Genomic DNA, 21,936 nt, shown 5'->3' with positions numbered 1-21,936 from the left:
TAGGAAAAACATTTAGTAAGATGTATTATTTGGGAGGAGAGTGAGTGTCGTCAACATCAAGGTTACAAAGTTTAGAGAGAAATTTGTCTGGGCACTTTGCATTTGGACGGAAATTGGAGGGACACAATTATTGTCATGTACTCTTCTTGAAGCCGAATGCGGTTATAATATTTTGATAACTTTTTGAAGTTGTATTGATCATGTCAAGTGCAAGACAAGACAAGGAACAGACAACCTAATTCAAAACTGGTTCGGTCTATATGAATATTATTTGCATGGGTCATGTACGTACAACACAACGTATTGATAAAAAAAAAAAAAACGACAAAAAATATATAATGCAACCTGCACTCTTTATTTGTTTTCCCCCAAAAAATATTAATTTTCAGTTTTCAGTTTGTTTTTTTTAAGGGATTTAATATGCATAAATCACTATTCATTCTCACATCCCACACTTATAACTTTTTTATAGGATATATGAGTGTTTTTCACAAAATATTGAGATTTTTTTTTTTATAAAATGTAGAATAGTAAATAGTGTTGAGAAATAATTTCATATTGGCTGTGGACAATGTCTTGGGTATGTTTATAAGTAATGATCAATCTTCTCTTGTATAATTGGTTTTATGAGATGAGTTAGGCTCAAGAATTTCTTCATGGTATCAGAGCCTGCCACAGGACGAATAGGGGCCCGCACTACTTATCCCGTGACAAGGATCAGAAAAAATACTGACCTGCACGTGAGGGAGAGTGTTGAGAAATAGTCCTACATTGGCTGTGGACAAGGTTTTGGACATGTTTATAAACAATGGGCAATCCTCTCTTATATAACCGGTTTTATGGGATGAGTTAGCTCCATGAATTTCTTCAAATAGTAGCAGAAAAAATTTTCATCTTTTTATTTCTTTTTGGCCAGAACCTGCACTTCTCTCTCTCTCTCATGTTTTTTTTTTTCCTTTTGTTCCCTCATCAAACATGCATTTATGTGTTGAAACAATTACAACCACTCTGGTTGGGTTTTGAGTCATGAAAGTAATGTCATCCGACTTGGTTGTACTCTAAATAGGTGTAGTTTTTTTCCCCCCTTTATGGGGCAGAGTAAGCATTTCATTAAGCCACCCAACAACTATTATAATTAGTAAGACACTCGGGAGTAAATAAATGGTGCTACTCAGCTCCTCTATTTGCACCCTAAAATGTACTGTTAATGTATTTTAATTTTTTTAATTATTAAAAATAATACAAACCTATTAGTGGTAGTTTTTTTAAAATATTTTAAAAATAAATTCACTAGAGGTACACTTGAGGAGACAATTTGACGGCACAACCTAGCATTTTCCAATAAAAAAAAGAATACGAGACCAATGAAATGGTATTAAAAAATGAGTAATACTATGTATAAATTTTAAATAAACAAGTATCGTGTAAGTCTTTTGTAAAAAAATGAGTCTCACTAATAAAAAATAAATTTTTTTGCACTTTTTAAAAATGAGATCTACTTTTTTACAAATACTTGCGAGTGACTTATTTATTTGAATCTTGTTCAATTAATTTTCTTCATGAATCCCCCTCCCCCCCCTTCCCCGCGAATATCAAAAGATCGTAACCACCTTGAATGGTGGTTTAAGACAATAAAACTGACAAATTGTAGTGACAAAGTTAGAAATAAAAGAAATGTTACTTATCATTTTCATACCGCACACAAATATGTAATTTGTTATTTTTATCATTCTATTGAAACACGCATATTTATGTGTAAATATGCGTATTTAAATAGAATGACAAAAATGATAAATTACATGTTGGTGTTTGGTGTAAGAGATGATAAATAAAATTTTTTTATAAACCGTGAGGTGCTGCATTTCGCTTCACTAGATTGGCTGATGAAGTAGCCCACATTCTCTTCTTCATGACAGTTAAAGAAAACGGTAACATAGATTGAAAGATAGCTCAAATGGCCAAATTGAAAGGTGCTATAATTGTAAATAAATTTTATAAAAATAAATTTATAAATTAATATAATTTTATATAATATATTAAATATATTTTATAACAAAAATAATTTCACAACTTTACATATATATCACGTCAAATCATAAAAAAATAAGATTCATCAGCATTTATCAGCCAAGTTTATAGTAATAAAAGAACACTCATCAACTTTACCTATGCGTGAGATCTATGTGTCAGAAATTGGTCAATAGAGAACTAAACATTGATAGCAGCAGCCAGAAATAAATAAGCAATCTTGTTGGTAGGGAGGACGGTGCAGTTGCCCGGTCGACAGCAATACCAAGGAAACAAATGATCAAGCAGAACAAGTTGGGAAGTCAGATTTTGACCAGATTTCAGGGCTACTCAATAAATATATGCTCTATAACTACCACAATAATTATCAACAGACTTTTGAATATAAATTCCCAACGTGAAAATCCCATGTGAAATACCACTACCATTAGTCAGTGTTGATCATAAATTAGAAGCTAATAACATGATGTTTTTTTTAGATGTCGGCCCGTGTAGGCTTAGGATCATCAATATCATCATGGTCATGACCATGATTAAGTAAGTTTTTCTATGATCTTGGCATATGATCATTCAAGCCATTATGACCCTCGTATATCATGAATGTGTCCCACTAGGGTTGGTAAAGAAAATTAATATATATACATATAAAAAATTTCTTCTTATCAGTCATTATTTACTATTTTATACTTCACATTTTAAGAAAAATAACCTCACATTCTATAAAAAAAATATAAATATAAAGTGTGAAAGTGAATAATAGCTGATGTATAAAATTTTATATATATATATATATATATATATTCATTACAAAATTTAGATTGTAGGGCTACCCTAGCTAGCTAGGGATGATATATAGTTCATAGATATTGGACTATCAAAGTCCAAAAGATCAGAACTTGCCGCATAACGTAAATGCTACACACAGTAATGGATAATGTTTCTATTTTGTTCAACTTGAAAGGTACATGATGATGACAATAAATTGAGGTCGACTCTCTTTTAGTTTACATTGGACTTTCTTCTTTTGTACCTAACATGAATAGGATACATTAATTCAGTTTGGTTCTTGTTTTTCTTGTTTCCTAGTTTAATTTAGTTAGATACTTTCAATAAATTCAATGGGGATTTCAAGTTGTCCGTAAAGCGTAAGTTGATTATTTGGAATGAACCCGTCACCAAATTGTGGGTGGGGAAAATGAGTTCATCTTTGATCCGGACTTGTTAAAAACAAGTGACACATCATTGCTTTTCATATGTTGAGTACCCAATTCGATCCAACATATGACTCTGTCTCTCTCCATCGCCACTTATAGTTGAGCTTCACTATTCTCTTCGCCAACTACAACAAAATTCGCCGCCTTCTCCGCCTAACAAAAATCTCGATAAGAACAAAAGCCAAACACATTCGTAGCACACTCTATTATTAATTTTTTTAAAATATTTTAAAATTAAAAAAAATATGAATAAAAAAATTAAAAAGAAAATTAAAAGTTAATTTTGGTCTAAAGGTAATTTGCAGTAGGCAGACATGAGCGACAGAGTAGCATCATTTCTCAAGATTAAAAGAACGATAAACGATATTTGAACTTTGAGACTTATAATCTAGGATTAGTTTTGAACTTGCACTTGATCATTTTCTTTCAAACTTGGGCTCAATTTATAGAGAACTTAATTTGAAGATGGTTATCTTCTTGAACAAACCCACTTTATAATATCATATTTTTCCCACCAATAGTATTCATGTGCCTTCAATCTTAATTACCTTCCAAGACTTTTCCGAAGACAGGTTGTCGGTGGCTTAAAATTTGGTCGGATAGACATCAATTATTAATACGTAAGAGTAATATTATATACAGTCGTAGCTAGCTAGAGGGTAAATATTGATATAATTATTTAAAAAAAAAAAGAGATTTATGATTAAAAAATTATTATTTTTTCATATAAGTTCCGTATTTCTTCACTTTTTTAAAAAAAATTACATGATATTTACACACACCACTATTATAAATATCATTTCTCAATACGTTGTTATCCTTACATCCAAGGCAGTAATCCTTCATTTATTCCGTAGCGTACAATCTTAATATATATTTTTATCTATCTAAAAGATAAAAAGGAAAATGATATTTACAACTTTTTATATAATTATAAGGGTCATTTTTATAAAATAGTTTATAAAAGTATTATTACTTTTTATAAATACCTTCATTTTAAAATATAATTGTATAAAGAGTTCTCTGTACATGTATCAATACTCTATTTTAATTTTTAATCTAATTTAAATCTCAAATTTCTACAAAATTATTTTTAGAAATCATCTAAAAATAATATTGGGAGTGTATCATTACTCCTTTATTTCTTAATCGGATTTAGCAAAGAAAAAGGGTAATTATAATTATCATGAGCCCTCCAAAATGCATGCAATCTTATAATCAGTAGCTTTCCATATTTATTGGCTAATATTCCAGTAGTACTATAGATAATTAGTCAGTGATGGATTGACAACAATATGCTGGACATGATCTAATTATAAGATATCAAGCTATATAATTGATTGCATAGAACTAATTAATAGATCAGATCTAATTTCATATTAATTTCATCATCATTGATGTAGCCCTAGTTCTTTGTTTTGACTCAGGAAGTCCATTCTCCCACCAATCTCTTAGCCAGTACCCAATTTATCGTGGCCATACATTCTTTTGCATAGGCTTGGATTGGGAAGAAGCTTATAAAATTGGAAAAAATGGTTCATGATCTTGGATTCGTGGGGCGTGCACCAATGCCAAATTAAAATAAGCATAAGAATAATATATAATAGTGTTGAAGCTCGTCGTATGTGAGCAAGGAGAAGGACATAGCCATTATATATTTTAGGGTTAGAATATAATTTAAATAATTAAATTTATCTCTTTATATCAGTTTAAATTTTTTAAATAAACAGTAATTTAACGTGATATTAGAGCAAATATATGTTATAATGATCAATCTATTATGTTGTAGCACTACTGTAGGACTTTGATGCCAAGTATCGACGAGCATTGCTCTATATCGAAACACAATTTTATTCTTTTGTTGAAGAGTTTAAATGTTCTAAATTATTAAATTGAGAAATTAAAAGAAAAAACTCTCACAGAAGACCAAAATGGACTTCCTTGGGAAAATAAATTATTGACTCACATTATCAATTATAAAATAGACCAAATATTTTTAATTTCAACCCATAAACGGATTTAGTTACATATTTTTTTTTAATCGACTATGTATTAATCTCAGTCAATACAGTGCATGAAAGATTTTTTTTTTTTTTTTTTAAAAAGGCGATAGACCTAGAAAGGATGGATCACTTATTGAATACTTATTTAGTAAATATTAGGCTTTATATATGATTTTAGAAAAAAACAAAACTTGAATCACATAAAATTATCTGTATTAAAACTTGAAATGTTTTATCGATTTTGAGAAATGAGAGAGATAATTGAATAAAATTATTATAAAGTTAAAAAATTATTTGAATATAATCTTCTTTTTTTTTTTAATTTTGAAAAAGTTCTATTGATTTTTATATTTTGTTTATAAATTTGTAAAAGTTATGATGATTACGTAATGATTAGATTAAGAAATTGAATATTTGAATTGATAAATATGTTGTGTTTGAGTGATGTTTGAGAAAAAAATTATGAAAAATTTTAATTTCATCTCATTACTCAAACATACATTATAGTTCTTCGATTACAATTTTTTTAAATTTTTATATAAAATAAAATAAATAATTTAATTTTTTTTAATTTTAAAATAAAAATAATATTAAAAATATATATTCTAACAATATTTTATTTAATTTTTAAATTTTAAACTCAACACATCTCATCTTTATCTCATTTTCAAAAACAAACGCGCTAATTTAAAAACTACTCTTCTTTCTACACCAGGCAAATAAAATTTTTGTTTGACTTAATCTTCTCAAGCCCACGTCATGAACATGTAAATGCACCGCCCAATGCATCTATGGTCATCAATATTGCCTTGGTCATGGCACAAAACCAAAGATTGTAGGCTACCACAATCACCTCATGAAGTTGCCAAATTGTGCACGCTGCAGCCAAATCTGATGGGGGTATTAAAAACTTGAGAAAACTTGTTCTTCCTTGCCTTTAGATTGGGAAACAAGTACCATCAATAATATCCAAGGCCACAGGCAGGGGACTGGTGTTCTTTGCTTGTAGTTCTAAGAAACTAAGCTCTGCTCATCACATGAAAACCAGTCGGCTTCTTATGTGAAGTCGACACATTCATTTACTTCCGAAAATATCTTATTTTCAAGCTTGTTTTTGGTCGCGTGTCCTTGATATATAAGTTTATCGGAACAATTACCATAAAAATTGATAAATTATATTTGTAATTTTAGAATATGTAAATTTTGTGTGTTGAGGAATAATTTTACATTACCTATAGACAAAGTCTTGTACATGCTTATAAGGAATGAACAATCATCTATTGTAGAACCTGTTTTATGTGATGAATTAAGCTTATGAATTTTTTCATAATATCAGAACCTGCCACAGGACGAATGGGGGCCAACACTACTTATCCCATGACAAGAATCAGGAAAAATACTAGTCTGCACGTGATGGAAGATGTTGAGGAATAATCCCACATTGTATGTAAACAAGATCTTAGACATATTTATAAAGAATGAGCAATCATTTCTTATAGAGTCGATTTTATGAGATGAGTTAGATCTATAAATTTCATCATTACATACTTCTTTTAAAAAAAGAGAGTGCCGAAGCTTATCTATCTTAAGAAGGTATCTAAAATTATTTTAATATATATATATATATATATATATATTTATATTTTGATTTTCTTTTTAATGAGTGAGGCGATCCTAGAAGGAGCACTTCTGTTCTGCACCTCTCCTATAGCAATCGGTAGAATTGTAGCTTAGTCTGGACCAATTCAATGTTCATGGCCACTTGTTATGGACTTTTTCCTTTTATCTTCATTTCTTTGGCTTAGATATTGTGGACCTCAAGAATTGACTCTCAACCCCCAATTCATGCTTTTTGTAATGCTCGCCAATTCACATCCCCATTGTTATGCATAATTCTTCTGTACAGGATTTCGTCTGGTATTTTTTTTCTGCTACATGTTGCACCAATGCTTTCAAGCTCCATTGACTTTAACATTCCATGCTCTCTTTTCTATGGATGGCTCTGCTAATCTATTTGCTTAGATAAAGAACAGAGAAACGATTCTCAGACCAATCTTTGAAGAGTTTCATGAATCATGGTCGACGTACTGATCATCTATCTGTGCAGAGGAGTTGGGCAGGACATTAGGTACTTACTGTTGTGACGTCCAAGGCCCAGCAACACCTGGCTTTTAGTCCTTCCACCTTTTGCGGAGGGAGAGAAAGAAATAAGAATTTACCATTATGAAAGAAATATCAAAACAGAACTTAAAAAAAAAAAAAAGGTCAAATACAGACTTTTCTTTCATGGTTATTATTTTTTTTCTGGTTGTTGTTTTGTTTTTTCTGTTCTTTCTTGGCTATTTATCTTCATCCCCACACTACCCATCCCCTTCCCCCCACCTCTCTCTCTCTCTCTCTCTCTGAGCTTTTGCTTAGCTTTTCTTGACCAAACTTATCCTCCTTCTCTCTCACCCAACTCTTCCTAATTAGCTCAAATGCTAAATGTAATCATTTTGAGCCCACATTCAATCATTCTCCAACCTCTCTTGTGTTTGCCACAAAACCTTGCTTTATATTAACACCAAAATAAAGCAGGACCCCCCCAAGCCTTTCAACAAGTTTAGACCTTTAACTGCTGAACCATCAGTTTTAAGCCCTCAACTTTGTTGGATTTTAGCCTCTTTTATTTATTTGTTTGTTTGTTTGTTTCTCCATGGAGAACGAGTTCTTTCAAAATGCAGGAATGCATTTTGAATCCTCAGCTTCATTGTCATCCATTTGGCATTCTCTTTCATCATCGGCCATGGAAACTCGAGGGACCGAGCTGAATTGCATGTCCGACCAATCCCCAGATTGCCTTCGGAATCCCAGCTGGGAAAAGTCCACGGATCATGGCATCCACTTTGATTCAGCCCTGAGTTCAATTGTGTCCTCCCCTGCAGCGTCGAATACCAACTTGTCCCATGACAGCTTTGTGATCAGGGAGTTGATTGGAAAGCTGGGAAACATTGGCAACTCCGGTGACATCTCGCCGCATTCTCGGCCATTATTGGCTTCTTACATTGGTGGAAATAACAGTGCCAACACTTCTTGTTATAGTACACCTCTGAATTCTCCTCCTAAGCCAAACGTGCCTAGGATGGATCACCTGATAAAAGAAAACTTACCCAGTTTGGGAAAATCAATGCCTTTGAGTTCCAGTGTGGCAGAATTCTCTGCTGATCCTGGGTTTGCAGAGAGGGCGGCCAAGTTCTCCCGCTTTGGCAGCCGGAGTTTCAATGATCGGACGAGCCAATTCGGGCAAAACAACGCTGAAGCACTTTATAGATCGAATCTATTAGTGGAAACTGAGAGCCTCTCCCGAGTTTCAAGCAGTCCTTCTCTGAAAGCAGTTGGATCTCAAATGCGTGGCCAGGAAAACTACAGTTCTCCAATGCAGGATCGAACTGAACTGGCAAGTTCTCAAGAGGAATCCACAATCTCTGAACAAATTCCAGACGTGGAGACGGGATTGAAAGGCTCCAATGATTTGAATCCCAGGAAAAGAAAAACGGCTTCCAAGGGGAAAGCAAAGGAGCCGAAATCATCACCATTTGCCAATAGTACAAAGGTATGGACTAGAGAAGTCAAATCTCATCCAGTTTTCCGATTTCAATTTGGTCGAGTATCTAATAAATCTGGGATTGCTTTGATTTCAGGTGGCTGAAGCTAATGGTAATTCGAATGCGAAGCGATGCAAGCCGAATGAGACTAATGGAAAGGAAAATGGCCCTGTTAAAGCAGAGGAGGAAGCCAAAGGCAGTAGTAGCAGTTCAGGGGATGAGAAACAGAGCAAAACTAATACAAAGCCTCCTGAGCCTCCCAAGGACTACATTCATGTCAGAGCAAGAAGGGGTCAGGCTACTGACAGCCATAGTCTCGCCGAAAGGGTAAGAATTATGAATCAAATTCTCTCCAGATCTTCATATTATGTCATGCCAAGCTTCCCATTTACATTGCTCTGTTTTCGACAGGTCCGAAGAGAGAAGATTAGCGAAAGGATGAAGTTTCTGCAAGATCTTGTACCTGGTTGCAATAAGGTTTTGAGAAAATCCCCAACTTTGAATACAGAGGATTGATTACTTGAATTTTTCCTTTATTAATATTGGCTATGATTCCCCCATTTTAGGTAACAGGAAAAGCACTTATGCTTGACGAAATTATAAACTACGTCCAATCGTTGCAACGTCAAGTCGAGGTTAGTTAAAATTTGGTCAATCAACAGTTCGTGAAAGGTGTTTGATAATTGAAGTTTTCTTGCTAATTGGGTTTTGTACTCTGTATTTGTTGATGCAGTTCCTCTCCATGAAATTGTCTTCTGTCAATACCAGGCTGGATTTGAACATGGATACTCTGATATCTAAAGATGTAAGTTTTATTCTTTTTTACGCAAGAGCTTTCCTTTCTCTCTGCATTCCGATTTTCCTGAACTGGAATCTCTCTTCATCTTTTGGTTTTTAGATATTTCAATCAAGCAACCCTTTGCCACACGCAATATTCCGATTAGATTCCAGAGCATCTGCTTTTTATGCTCACCAGGCCCAGCAAGATCCAGCACTGCATAGCAACATATCTAATGGGACAGCGACCCAATGCTCAGTGGACCCCTTAGATACTGCACTATGCCAAAGTCTCAGCGTGCAATTACCTCCACTCAATGGATATAGAGAGAGCGTTTCTCAAGTAAGTAATTTTCCACAGTATTCAGGGTAAAGAACGAAGTCATTTTCGACTCTTTCCTCTAGCCTGCAAAAACTTATTACTCTATGTAACTCTCCCTTTGTTTGATCATTTCCAGTTTCCAATGTTTGGTGAAGATGACCTGCAAACCATTGTACAGATGGGTTTTGGTCAAAATCCTAGCCAGGAAACAGCAATGCAGCCACAAAGCTTCCATGGTTAGGAAAAAATAATGGGGAAATCAAGTTTTGCTTGGAAATGACTTTAATAACAGCAAAGTTGTGATCCAAGATAAGTACTGATATCATCCAAGCTCAGATCAAGCATCATATGTATAAGCTGAGGTCTGATTGCACCAATCATCAATTCAAGGCCCCGAGATTGATAGAGGCTGCTGTATATACAAAGATATTTATTTCAGACCATTACATGAACTACTACTAAACCATTCATCTTTAGGTCAAATGAAGTGAACTTTTTTTTTTCTCTGTTTTCTTTTTGATTTTCATGTCAATGTGATTTTGTTGTCTTATTTTCCTGGATAAGTTTTTTTTCTTTAGAAGTATCCAGTGTAAAATCCCATAACCAATTCTGTCTTTTGGTGCAAAAGTCACACAGCACCATATGTAAGATATTAATTGCAGTGCTAATTAGAGGAAAGGTTTTCTACCAGCTTTCATTTTCAATCCTGTTTGGCATCTTGTCGTTTGTATCAGAAGTATTATACCACTTGGACAAGAAATTTGACGATTGTTTTCATAAATTGCATCTGGGTCATGTCAATTGCACAGTGTTAACAGTTAAATCATATAAATCTGGTAGATTTGATTCTGATTTGGTTGTAACCAGCTGTGTAAGTGGGACTTTGCACTCAGAAAAGTCTAATTTGAATGATTAGGACATTTGGTTATCTTCAGATGGGGTCAACCATAATTTCTGCCTGATTTTGGGCTCCTGTAATTTTCATACTTAACCAAAGGCAGAAGCTTCTGTTCCCTTCTCACAGTCCAGAATTACAAAAAAAAAAAAAAAAATTAAAAAATAAATCCAGGAAAAGGTTAGAAGGTAGAACCACTCCTTTAACAAAAGTTAAATGAGTTTAGAATATTAAAGAGCATCAAAAAGAATCCCAGGTTGGCAGTGGTGAGATTCTGACTAGGCCATTGAATCAAATAACTTTTATTACCTCACCTACTCTTAAAATATACTGTGAATATAGAAAAAGGGTAGGTAGTGGAATTCAGGTTTGTAAAGATACCCTTAAAAAATTTGGCTAATATTTTTATAAGAGGCTGTTAGTTGAAAATCCAGTTTCTGGGGTTCAGCAAAAGATTTATGCACTGCAGCCTTAACCATTATTATACTGAGGTTCCATTATTGGTCTGCAAATTAGTGTATTAATATATTAATTACCAGAAAGATGCTTTGAATGTGGAGCTGTGTGTAAAATATTTACATACCAATTTATTCAATAATAAATACATAGCTAGTACACCCAAAACAAAAACTATAATATCTCCAGAAGTAATGAATGATAAGAGAAATTTTAAAGATAGTAGTATTAATGGATGCTCATCTGACAGTTTTGTCTCAGAAAAAGTTTAGAAATGTCCAATCATGATGCTAGCTCTCTAGGGATTGGTATTTTGTAATATATTACCCCCTAATTTAATATTCTTTGGCTGTTTTATTCATGCCCTGGAGGCCTAAGCTGGATTGATATTCCTCGAGATTTTGCAGGAAAAAACTGGGGAGTGGTTGGAAAAATTAATATAGCCTTCTTCATAAGCACAAGTCAATTAGGCTTGGCTGGCATTATTTTTCCAACCCTCATCTTTAAAATTTGAATTTCGAAAGAAATTTATGAACTTAACTCATATCATAAAACTGATTTTATAAGAGGAGATTCTTTATTCTTTATAAACATATTTAAGATTTTGTTCACATACAATGTGAGATTATTTCTCAACACCCTCACTCACATGGAGGCCAATATTTTTCTTGGTCCTTTGTCACGGGGTAAGTAGTGTGAGCCCCCATTCGTCCAGTGGCAGACTCTGATACCATGAAGAAACTCGTGGGCCTAACTCATTTCATAAAACCGGTTTTACAAGAAATGATTATTCATTCCTTATAAATATATCTAAGACGTTGTTCACAGACAATATAGAATTATTACTCAACACCCTAATCATCTGCTAGCAAAACTTGTCTAGTTTTACACATGTCTGCAGTGGTGTACAACTCATTCATTCGTAACCTAGCTAGTGATTTTTTCTTTAAATGCAAAATGAGCAATAGCAGTTTCGTCCTCTTAATTTGCACTTTTTTTTCTCTCTTTGAACTTTACTGTAAAATGATCCTGAATCCAAGAATTCGGGTGGTGAAACTTGAGAAGAGTCACACATATGAAATATTGTAAACTTATTCAAAAAAACTCCTATCTGGTTCACCCTTTCTTTTCAAAAAACTAAACCGAGTGAAAGTGTAGCTCAGTTAATATCATCTAAACCTAGGTCCTATGTGTTAGACATGATGTTTCTAGCAAGCTTCTTAGAGCAGGGAATTTTCAGGTCAATTGTCACAATCAAGTCCTGAAATCCACGTTCTTGATTGAACATAAAAACTTCGACTCTCCGCGAATCATATAAATATATATATATATATATATATATATTTTTTTTCTACCTAACGATGAGAATATAAGACCCTACCATTAAAGGATGTTTGGGCAGATTTAAGGGACAGAGAGTGGTTTTTTTGTTTATTCTATAATGATCATTGAGATATATAGGCATCTGATTAACCAATCTGTCACTGTTCTATCCCTCCTTTTGCATCAGGTTCTGTTTCTTTTGCCTCAGGAAGAAGCTTTGTCTATCTCCCAGCTTTTCATTTGGGTCGTTTTCTTTATTTTTCCTCAGAGGAATTAAACCTTTTTTTTTGGTTTTTTTGGGGGGGTGGGGGTTTGGTTTCAACTTTGGTTGGTGCTTTCCTTTTGTAGAGGATCAGGAAAAAAAGAACACACAGGCTGTGCTGAGAGAACCCATCATTTGTTTCAACTACCATATGCATTATTAATTTCTTTCATGCTCTCCAACTGTAAGCGTGTGTTTTGTTTTTCTGCATTTCAAAGGCTCCCTCTCAAATCACAAGCCAAAATCCATCCATCCATCCATATGTTTAGCTGAATGCATCGATCGCCATCACTCCTGTCTGTTTTCCTCTGATCTATATCGCATTGAGATATTGGTGGAAAATAAAAAATTTATTGATGAGGTAGACAATCAAAGAGACAGAATGCTCACTGCCCAAAAAATAAATAAAAAAACAGAGAAAATGATGTTTTTTCTGAGGTGAGCTTCAACATGTGAGACGCGTTCTCTGGGTCCCGCACATACCAAGATCAGGAACTTGATCTGAGTCCTTGGATCAAAACTCCGAGAGCGACTTTTTCCCCTCATCGATCGTCATGAAGGATAAAAAACTAATCCCGTGGTCAAACAAGCATGCAGTACTGCTGCTGCATTAATATGAACTTCACAAGAAAAGGACATGCACTTATCTTATAATTATGGAACAAAGGAAAACTTGACGATCGAAACCCCTTTTTTCTTTATCCTAAACAATACGTCTTGTTCTTCTCGATCCTTGCTAGCTGTTTCGCATGAGTTACACTGAATGCATGCATTAATCCCTAGTTAAAATTAAATATACGTACTACGATCGATCGAGCTTGGTGGCTTCTGTCGGGAGATAATACAAAAAGTTTTGTTAGCACGATACAACATTTGATTGGTTCATCGTACGTACTGCATTGTCTACCAAAAACTACGTAAAATATATTGCCACTAATTACGTGCATAAAAAAGTTGTATAATTTGGACGGTGCATGTTAACTTCTTACGTAGCTTTTGTGTCATGCATATGTAATTTTCTGAAAGTAAGTCTCATTTATAAGTTCTCCCCGTTAATTATATTAAAAAAATAATTAATTTTTTAATTTTTTAAAGTTATAATGTATCTCGTGGTATGTTAACATGCGGAAAGATTATAATTTGTATGTTGTTTAAAACAATTCCCCCTAAAAAAAGTTATTGCCGAGTAGACTACAATTGGGCTGATCTCACAGCAAGCATGCACATGACTATCTATTTCAAAAGTGAAAGACATAGGCCCAAGGTCTTTTTCTAGCTTTACTTGCTTAACTTGGTCAAAGTTGATATGAATATTAAAACATGTTACAATACGTTCATCGATAAAGCTGCCAGCTTGATATTTCTTTAATTTCTTTCTTCTATGGATGTTTGTCCTCATGATGCCATTTTATACATTCACTCTCTTTTGCGTCCTTCTTCCCCTGACCATGCATGTTCCTGCCAGAAGCTCAGCTTCCAGCTTGGGTTGTTTGCTATATGTTCCTGGAATCATGTCTATCAGAGTATCCTTCCAGCACCACCATTCATGCACCCGTCATTCCCATTTGTAGTTCCTGATCACCTTAACACCATTTCTGTGACCAACTTTAATGCGATATCTGGATTGTTTTCTGTTTGGAAGTTCTTGTGAGCTAGTGAGAGTTTGCAAATAAGTTGGGAAGATGTTTTGAGAATGGAATGATCTGATCCACTCATGGAAATAGTCTTCATAGGTCGTCCTCAGATTCAGGTCTTGAAGAGCTGAGCAAACTAGAAATTTCCAAGAAAACTGGAAGAAACCGTTTGTATAGGGAAGGAACTCGCTCTTGCGCTCAGTTTGTTTAGTACTGCCTCAAGAGTGAGAGAAGCATGTTGTCTACCCTAGGATTTCAAGGGGTCAGTTAATTTCTTAGTTGTCGGTCTAGAATTCATAGACGAGCAGGTGAGTTGACTTTTAGGACACTGTTTTGAGTAATGTTGGAAACTATTTCCCAGGTTTACGATTGGGAATCAGCTCACTTTGAGCGGAGACACAGGACATTGTGTTTTGAGCGATGTTGGAAACCATTTCCCAGGATTTTGACTGGCCGATTCTACTTACCTTGGGCGGATGCCGCGGATCGAGCAGATCATTAGAATTTTTTTTTTTAAGTGCAAGAAATATTGAATGGTCTTACCAAATCAGGTCGGTTTGTGCATTTATTTCTATTTTTCATATAAAAAATAATGATACCTCAAATTTTATTAATAACTCTCATTTTTAGCATAGAAATGTCTTTTACGGGTACAAAAATCCAATAACTAAAAGTATAACCATGCAACCAATAAAGTATGAGACGTGCTACACAGAAGGCTTATATCGGCCTGCACAATACTTAAAAATATGTGATTTTATTTTTAAATATAAAATATGAGAATAAAATGATAAAATCACATTTTTTTTTCATAACATATGAAGATAAAAAAAATAAAATAACATGTTTTTAAATAGTGTATGTTTAAAATTTTTCATAAGGTATAACCATGCAACCAATAGGAAATCATACTTGCTTTTTTGGGAATATATGTTTTGAAAAATTACTTTTAACCATAAAGAGATTCTACAAAGTACGCTACATTAAAGATCTACTTTTATTATAAAGTAGATCTAACGTATAAGTCACGTTAATTTATAGATTTACTTTTATAAATCTCTTTGTAATTGTAGTACTCTCTTCATATGTTTTATCTTTTTAAATAAAGGGTTAATTTATGATTGTTGTCTCAAAGTTGCATTTCTTAAAGTTGTCTCAGGATGGCAAAGTCACATGATCTTCAAAAAATAGCGAAGAGGAAGTAATTATCATATTCAGCCTCTTTGTTAGGTACGGATCGTACGGTACCAGGTAACTTGCTCGCCCAAGCCAAGCCAAGCGAGGCAGGAATTGATAGATTATTACATTAAGAGAATGGAGTTCTCCATCCAAACAGGCCAATTAAAGCATGGAGAATATGAAGCAAAGGAGACCGCCACAAAAGAGAAGGTTTTTGCATCATCTACTTGTATGCGAAACCCGATTTACCAAATGATATCCCAGAAGACTAGCTTGTAACCACAAAGCTGATACGAATAAGACCCAAGGGGATGTAGAGAGTTGATAATCTTCCTATTCAGCTATAAGAATGTCACTAGAACATAATTAGTCATATGAGAGCAGCAGAGTGAAGGTTAAGTTATGTTTTCAGTTTTTCTACCTCCAAGAGGGGAGAGGGCCAGATATAAAGAAGCTGAATGACCAGTGTGTTGATGTTTTTTCTTTTGTAGCATTGCAAGGGTTGTCTCTAGCTATCATAATGGACTTGGGGGTTATTTTCTTTCAAGCACCAAGGCATTCCCCGGCCTGACATGTCTATTATAGACAAGAAAGATGGATCTGAATCCCTTCAGAGGTTATGCCTCTAGATGGGGAAAAACATAGATACATAGTTCTACAATGTTTACAACATCCCAAAAGATTGACATGGGCAACATTAGATGCTATCATTACCCTATGCGTATCTCTTGCTCCCTCTGGATCCTAAAATTCAGACCAGAACTCTTAAAGAAATTAGTCCAAAAAAGAGATGGGTAGATGAGAGGAGGTAATTTATCAACCAAACACTAACCACTGAAGATAGACACAAGATAGATATGACCCAATCGTCAGTGGAACCACAGCTGGTAAAAACACGGATTCGTCACAAATTTCTTCTATTAGTACTAGGTTCGTAAATAAGATTGTAATGTCTTTTAACTTCTCAATGCCAATATCAAGAAGTCCCACATTAAAGGAAAACAAAGAGTAGTCAAACCCTGAAAACTAGGCAATTACTCTAATCTTCACATCAGGAAGTTAGAAGTCTATGTTGCAGCCCACTTATGCCTTGCTCTCTATATTCACAGGCTTAGCTTCCAAAGCTTCTTTTTCTGCATATCAGAACCAAGCCAAGTTTAAGCAACGCAGTCAGTCCCAAAATACTCAACATAGCCAGTCCAAAGAATGTTAGAATTCGCTTACTCTTGATTCATGAGACTCCAACTTTATTCAACTTGGCAAACATGTTGCCATAAAACTTGGCCTCTTTCTTATTATATTCCTTCATCTTCTCCTTCAAGGTCTTGTGCTCAATCTTCACATCCCTATTTTGACACAACAAAATCAACAAATTAGCCAGATATATAGACTTGTGTTGATTTCAGTCTGGTTTGTGTGAGACATAACAAAAGTAACCTACATTACAAGTTTTTGTGCTTTGTGGGGAATGGAGAACTAAATCGACTACATAAACTATCTGGAGATGACACATACCTATTGTCAGGGTCAATTTCAAGAGCTTTCTTAATATCAAACTCAGTCAGATCCAAGTCTGCCAGCTGAATATATGCCTGAGCCCTTCTGTAAAGAGCCTTAACATTTTTACTTTCAGGCTCTAACACCTGCAATTCACAAACAATTAAGTCATAAAAGAATATGGCCTAGAAGACAATACGCAAACAGCCATAAAACTTTGGACCAGCCACTATTAACCTTGGTGCATAATTTTTCAGCCTCCCTGTATTCTTTTAACTTCAACTTGCAAGCCGCATTGTTCAGATTGCAGGCAACCTTCACTGCCTTGGCTTGCTTCTTCTCCTCCTCTCTATAGGAAGAATCGTATTCAATGTACTTCACAGCCTACACAAACAATAGACAGTACTATTCAGAGGCATAAAGCACCCAACAACAGTAAAGATAATAAAATTGGTTGTTGTCTTCTGACAGATTCCTCAATCTCTTTACCTTTTCATATCTCTTGGAAGCCTTGGCGTATTTACCGGCCTTGAACAATACATTTCCTTCTCCCTTCTTATTACCAGCAACTTCAATTTTTTCCACAGTGTTCATATCCCATGATTCCTTTTCCTGAAAGAATCCATTATAATATACTTAAATTCAACCACCAGATAAATTTATAACCAAAAGCAAATGCATTACAAAATCTACAACCAAGGCCAAATCGATGAACTAACCTTAACAAAAGATACCAGCTCAACCTCATAGTTGGGAGGAACCACAGCCAACTCCTGCTGGGAATTAGAGTCGCCAAATGCATATTCTGGAGCAATAGTCAATACGACAATCTCACCTTTCTTCATTGTCATCACAGCTCTATCAAGCCCATCAATGACTTGCTCTGCCGAACAAGTTCAATCCACCAGTAGATCAATACATTGAGAAATCAAACAAAATCACTAATCAACAAAAGGCTTACTCCAATATTTACCATCATCTGTCTTGAATTCAAATAGCTCAACTCCATCATCATGGCCTCTCTTTAAAAATATTGTACCATCTAGCAGTTTACCAATCAATTTCACTGCCAGATACAAAATGATGGAATTTTTCAGGTCTTGTACAAACTCCAACATATAAAAAACGTTTATTTCTAAAATTTCTCACTATCATTGGACAATAGCTCCATCGTTTGGTTGCTCATATCCCTCTCCTTCCTTCAAGATCTTCTTAATAACCTTATTGTCATCTGTAACTTCAGTTACAGCCTTCCACGATACCAACTCAAGAGTTATCTGTAGTGTAGCATTTGGCAGTACTGCACCGTCACCACCAGAAGCTGGCTTACCCTTTTCTCCAAATGCATCTGAAACCAACAACCAACAAATAAGAAAATCATACTTAAATAACAGTCCTCAATATGACCAGCTCCAATGTGATAACTACATTGTGGCTTCACTGTGAGAAGCACCCTTATCTTTTTTTCATTCAATCTTCAATAGTTGTCACATTTGATTGTACGCACAACTCTATATACAAACATTAATAAATATTAATAATAATAATAAATATCAAATGTTAGTGAATTTGGATTATAAAAATACTAAAATTAAATTACAATGAAAACAAAGAAAATATTATCCGATTCTACTATAAAGTTCTCCATATTATCCTTAGCCTCCTAAATATTAATAGTTGTTGTCGGATGCCTTAACTAATTTTGAGTACAAATAAATACCTTAATGGTTCTCGGAGCCAACAAATTTTGAAAAGGATTAAGCACACAATCTCCTGTACTAAATGCTGACTCAGATGCAACATTGAAAACAAGCATAGCCAATAAGTCTCTTGCAATCCTCGCGAGTATAGAATAGTTAGGTTTATTAATTTTCCACCAAGTCAACAAGTCAAACGATGTACTGAGTGCCTCACATCCATCTGATAAATATCGATCCACTTCTGTTTTGGCAATAGTAGATCCAATGGCGGAAGATGCTTTATACCACTCGTAGAACCATTTGGTCTCATGTTTTCCATCACCATCATTCATGGTTCTAGATATTTGAGGGGGTTCATATTCTTGGGTACTTGTGGTGGAACCGAATTCTACATTATACTCCGTATACAAATCTACCAATACCTGTCTCACACTCGACACCAACTCTTTCGCATGAAACTCAACATGAACTTTCTTCAGGTGTAAAGTAAAAAGCCCTAACTTACTTCGTGGGTCAAGCACAACTGCAATTAACATGAACAAGTTCATCTTGTCTAATGACCACCAATACTTATCATATTTTATTCTCATGTTTATGACCATACTTCTCAAGCAACTATTAGTACTCTCGCTCAATATAATTAACTCATTTTGGAGATCACAAATCTCTAGAAAACTGGTGTTGGCTGTCACATATAAAGACCCAAAAAATCTATTAGTGACATCATAAAATATTCTAAAAAATTTAACAAACACTCGCACTGTCTCCCACTCCCTAACTTTAGGAGGCCCCATGTGCCCAGGCCCAAGGCCATCATCAAAGTAAAAGATGTAATTATAACCCCCACTCTCCATCTACCTGAAAGCTTTCTCAAACTTATTAGCCGCCTCCAATATTATATAGGTTAGGTTCCATCATGTCCATACATCAAAACATAACATTTTCTTACAATCATTTTTTTTTTTTGGTATATCTCTTAAACTTGTCTAATCTTTAGGGGGATGAACGCACATATCTAACTGCACTTCTAACCATTGATAGTGTCATTGCACTCCTTCAAACCCTCATTCACAATTTGATTCAATATATGAGCACAACATCTCATGTGCATATACTTACCCCCAACAGATTCCCAGCCACAAACTGTTTCAAATATGAAATTGCAATATCGTTTAAACTTGCATTATCAACAGTCACTGTAAATATTCTATCAATGCCCCAATCAAGCAAGCATGACTCAACATATCTCTTAATAATATCCCCTCGATGATTAGGGATTAAACAAAAATTAATGATTTTTTTCTTCAATTTTTAATCATTATCAATGAAGTGTGTAGTTAGACATATATAATTCAAATTCTGTACCGATGTCCATGTGTCAATCGTCAACGAAATCCTCATTCCACCATCTTTAAACAAATTTTCCATTTTCTAATCTATACAATTTCATACAATCTCTTGCAACTATGACACGATATGACACTTTAAATCGAGATTCAAGAGATCAACACATTTTCCTAAATTCCTGTCATTCAACAACTCTAAATGACATCTCATCAATAATTATCATTTCTGCAATCGCCAACCTCACAGTCTCTTCGTTATATTTGTGGGTTACAAGACTCCTTAATATATTACCATTACTCTCTCCAACCCCCTCCTCATATCTTGCTTCACCTGTCAATAATTTTTTGTACCTATCTAAAGGCCCACGTTTATGAGAATTTTTAAGAAATGAAGGAAAATGATTTTGCATTGTTGAAGTTCCATTACTCTTATAGTGGCAAGCGTATGTCTTGCCACAATAATTACATTTTGCATTCGGATCATCTACAAGACAACCCTCTACTTTTGTAAAATGGTCTCAAACAATCGATGGATCATTCACTTTCCATTTCTTAGGTAATGGCCAGGTACTACTACTAGGGACTAGGGGGTTTTGATGTTTGGGTCTCCCTCAAATCATCTCCCAAGTTAATGGTTGATTCATTTGAATCAACATTAATCGGAGTCGAAGAAGAATCCATCTAATTTATAAAACAAAACATAAATGTTACATGTATATTATATATAGTGCATAACACAAATTATAACTAAACAGCAGCGAGTTTGCAACATGGCAAACATCACATGTCTAAGACTCTAATCTAGGTTTAGTTTACTCATCTTTCCTCGATTTATATCAAACTATTTCACAAAAATTATCACACACAATCATAATGAATGTATGTAGGAGAAGCATGCTTCATGTAATTTATGCAAAAATCAAGAATTCATGAAGTTTTTTCTTTCCTTTACATAACTTCCGTTATAAAATAAATTTATCTTAAAATTCAAAAATAGTAAAATATCCAAACCCATATAGTTTATATAATAGGGTATAATTCAGGAACTAGTACCATCATAAATTAGCATTCATTTTTCATTCATCTCAGTCTCATTTACTGTTTATTTTCAATTTCTAAAGAAAAATTGATTTTGGTGTGCAAATGAGTAAGCTGATGTTTGCAAAAAGATTGAAAGGTGTAGGAATAATAAAATTTGAGGCCATAAGGTGGTCCTCCAGCTCCAATTGAATGGTCTTAATCAATAAAACCGGTGCTCATCAATTTTAACACAAGGCCTAGTTGGCTAGCTAGTATCTATCAAATATAATTATATATGTATATAGGGGTCCGTCCACAAAGAAAAGCAAAGGATCGAATTCATATATATAGATACATAAACATGGAAGAACTGGAACCTTTCAGAGTCCATAGAAATGGGAAAACACTCTACCGAAATCCTTATGCATGGAACATGACTCCTACACTTTTCTACTAACCTAGCTTGAGATATTTCCCCAATATAAGAACAAAGATTTCTTTATAAGAACAGAGACTCCCAAGTCATGGGGGAGAGACGGAGACGGGAGAACTGACCAACTGGAAATCTGAGAGAGGAGAGAGGGTCGAGAGGCGTTGGCTGTGACACAACTGCCATGGGGTGTGGGGATTCGTCAACGATGAGAGAGGAGAGAGTCTGAGAGTGAGAGGAGACGAGGTCACGAGAGAGAGAGAGGA

General features: G+C 34.5%; 1 protein-coding gene and 1 pseudogene across 1 annotated transcript; one reads left to right on the top strand and one right to left on the bottom strand.

The window, feature by feature from the left end:
• Positions 1-7,610: 7,610 nt before the first annotated feature.
• On the top strand, positions 7,611-10,666 carry LOC108996367 (transcription factor bHLH62-like). Its single transcript, XM_018972233.2, has 7 exons — positions 7,611-8,837; positions 8,926-9,156; positions 9,241-9,306; positions 9,396-9,464; positions 9,563-9,634; positions 9,728-9,949; positions 10,065-10,666. Exons 1-7 carry the CDS (start codon positions 7,941-7,943, stop codon positions 10,167-10,169), a joined length of 1,662 nt encoding a protein of 553 aa, XP_018827778.2. The 5' UTR covers positions 7,611-7,940; the 3' UTR covers positions 10,170-10,666.
• A 6,094-nt stretch (positions 10,667-16,760) lies between these two features.
• On the bottom strand, positions 16,761-19,206 carry LOC108996112 (annotated as a pseudogene).
• Between the last annotated feature and the right edge of the window lie 2,730 nt (positions 19,207-21,936).

This window comes from Juglans regia, chromosome 5 (genome assembly GCF_001411555.2).
Source record: "Juglans regia cultivar Chandler chromosome 5, Walnut 2.0, whole genome shotgun sequence".
In the NCBI taxonomy this organism is placed as follows: Eukaryota; Viridiplantae; Streptophyta; class Magnoliopsida; order Fagales; family Juglandaceae; genus Juglans; species Juglans regia.
This window is presented reverse-complemented; position numbering and strand designations above follow the sequence as displayed.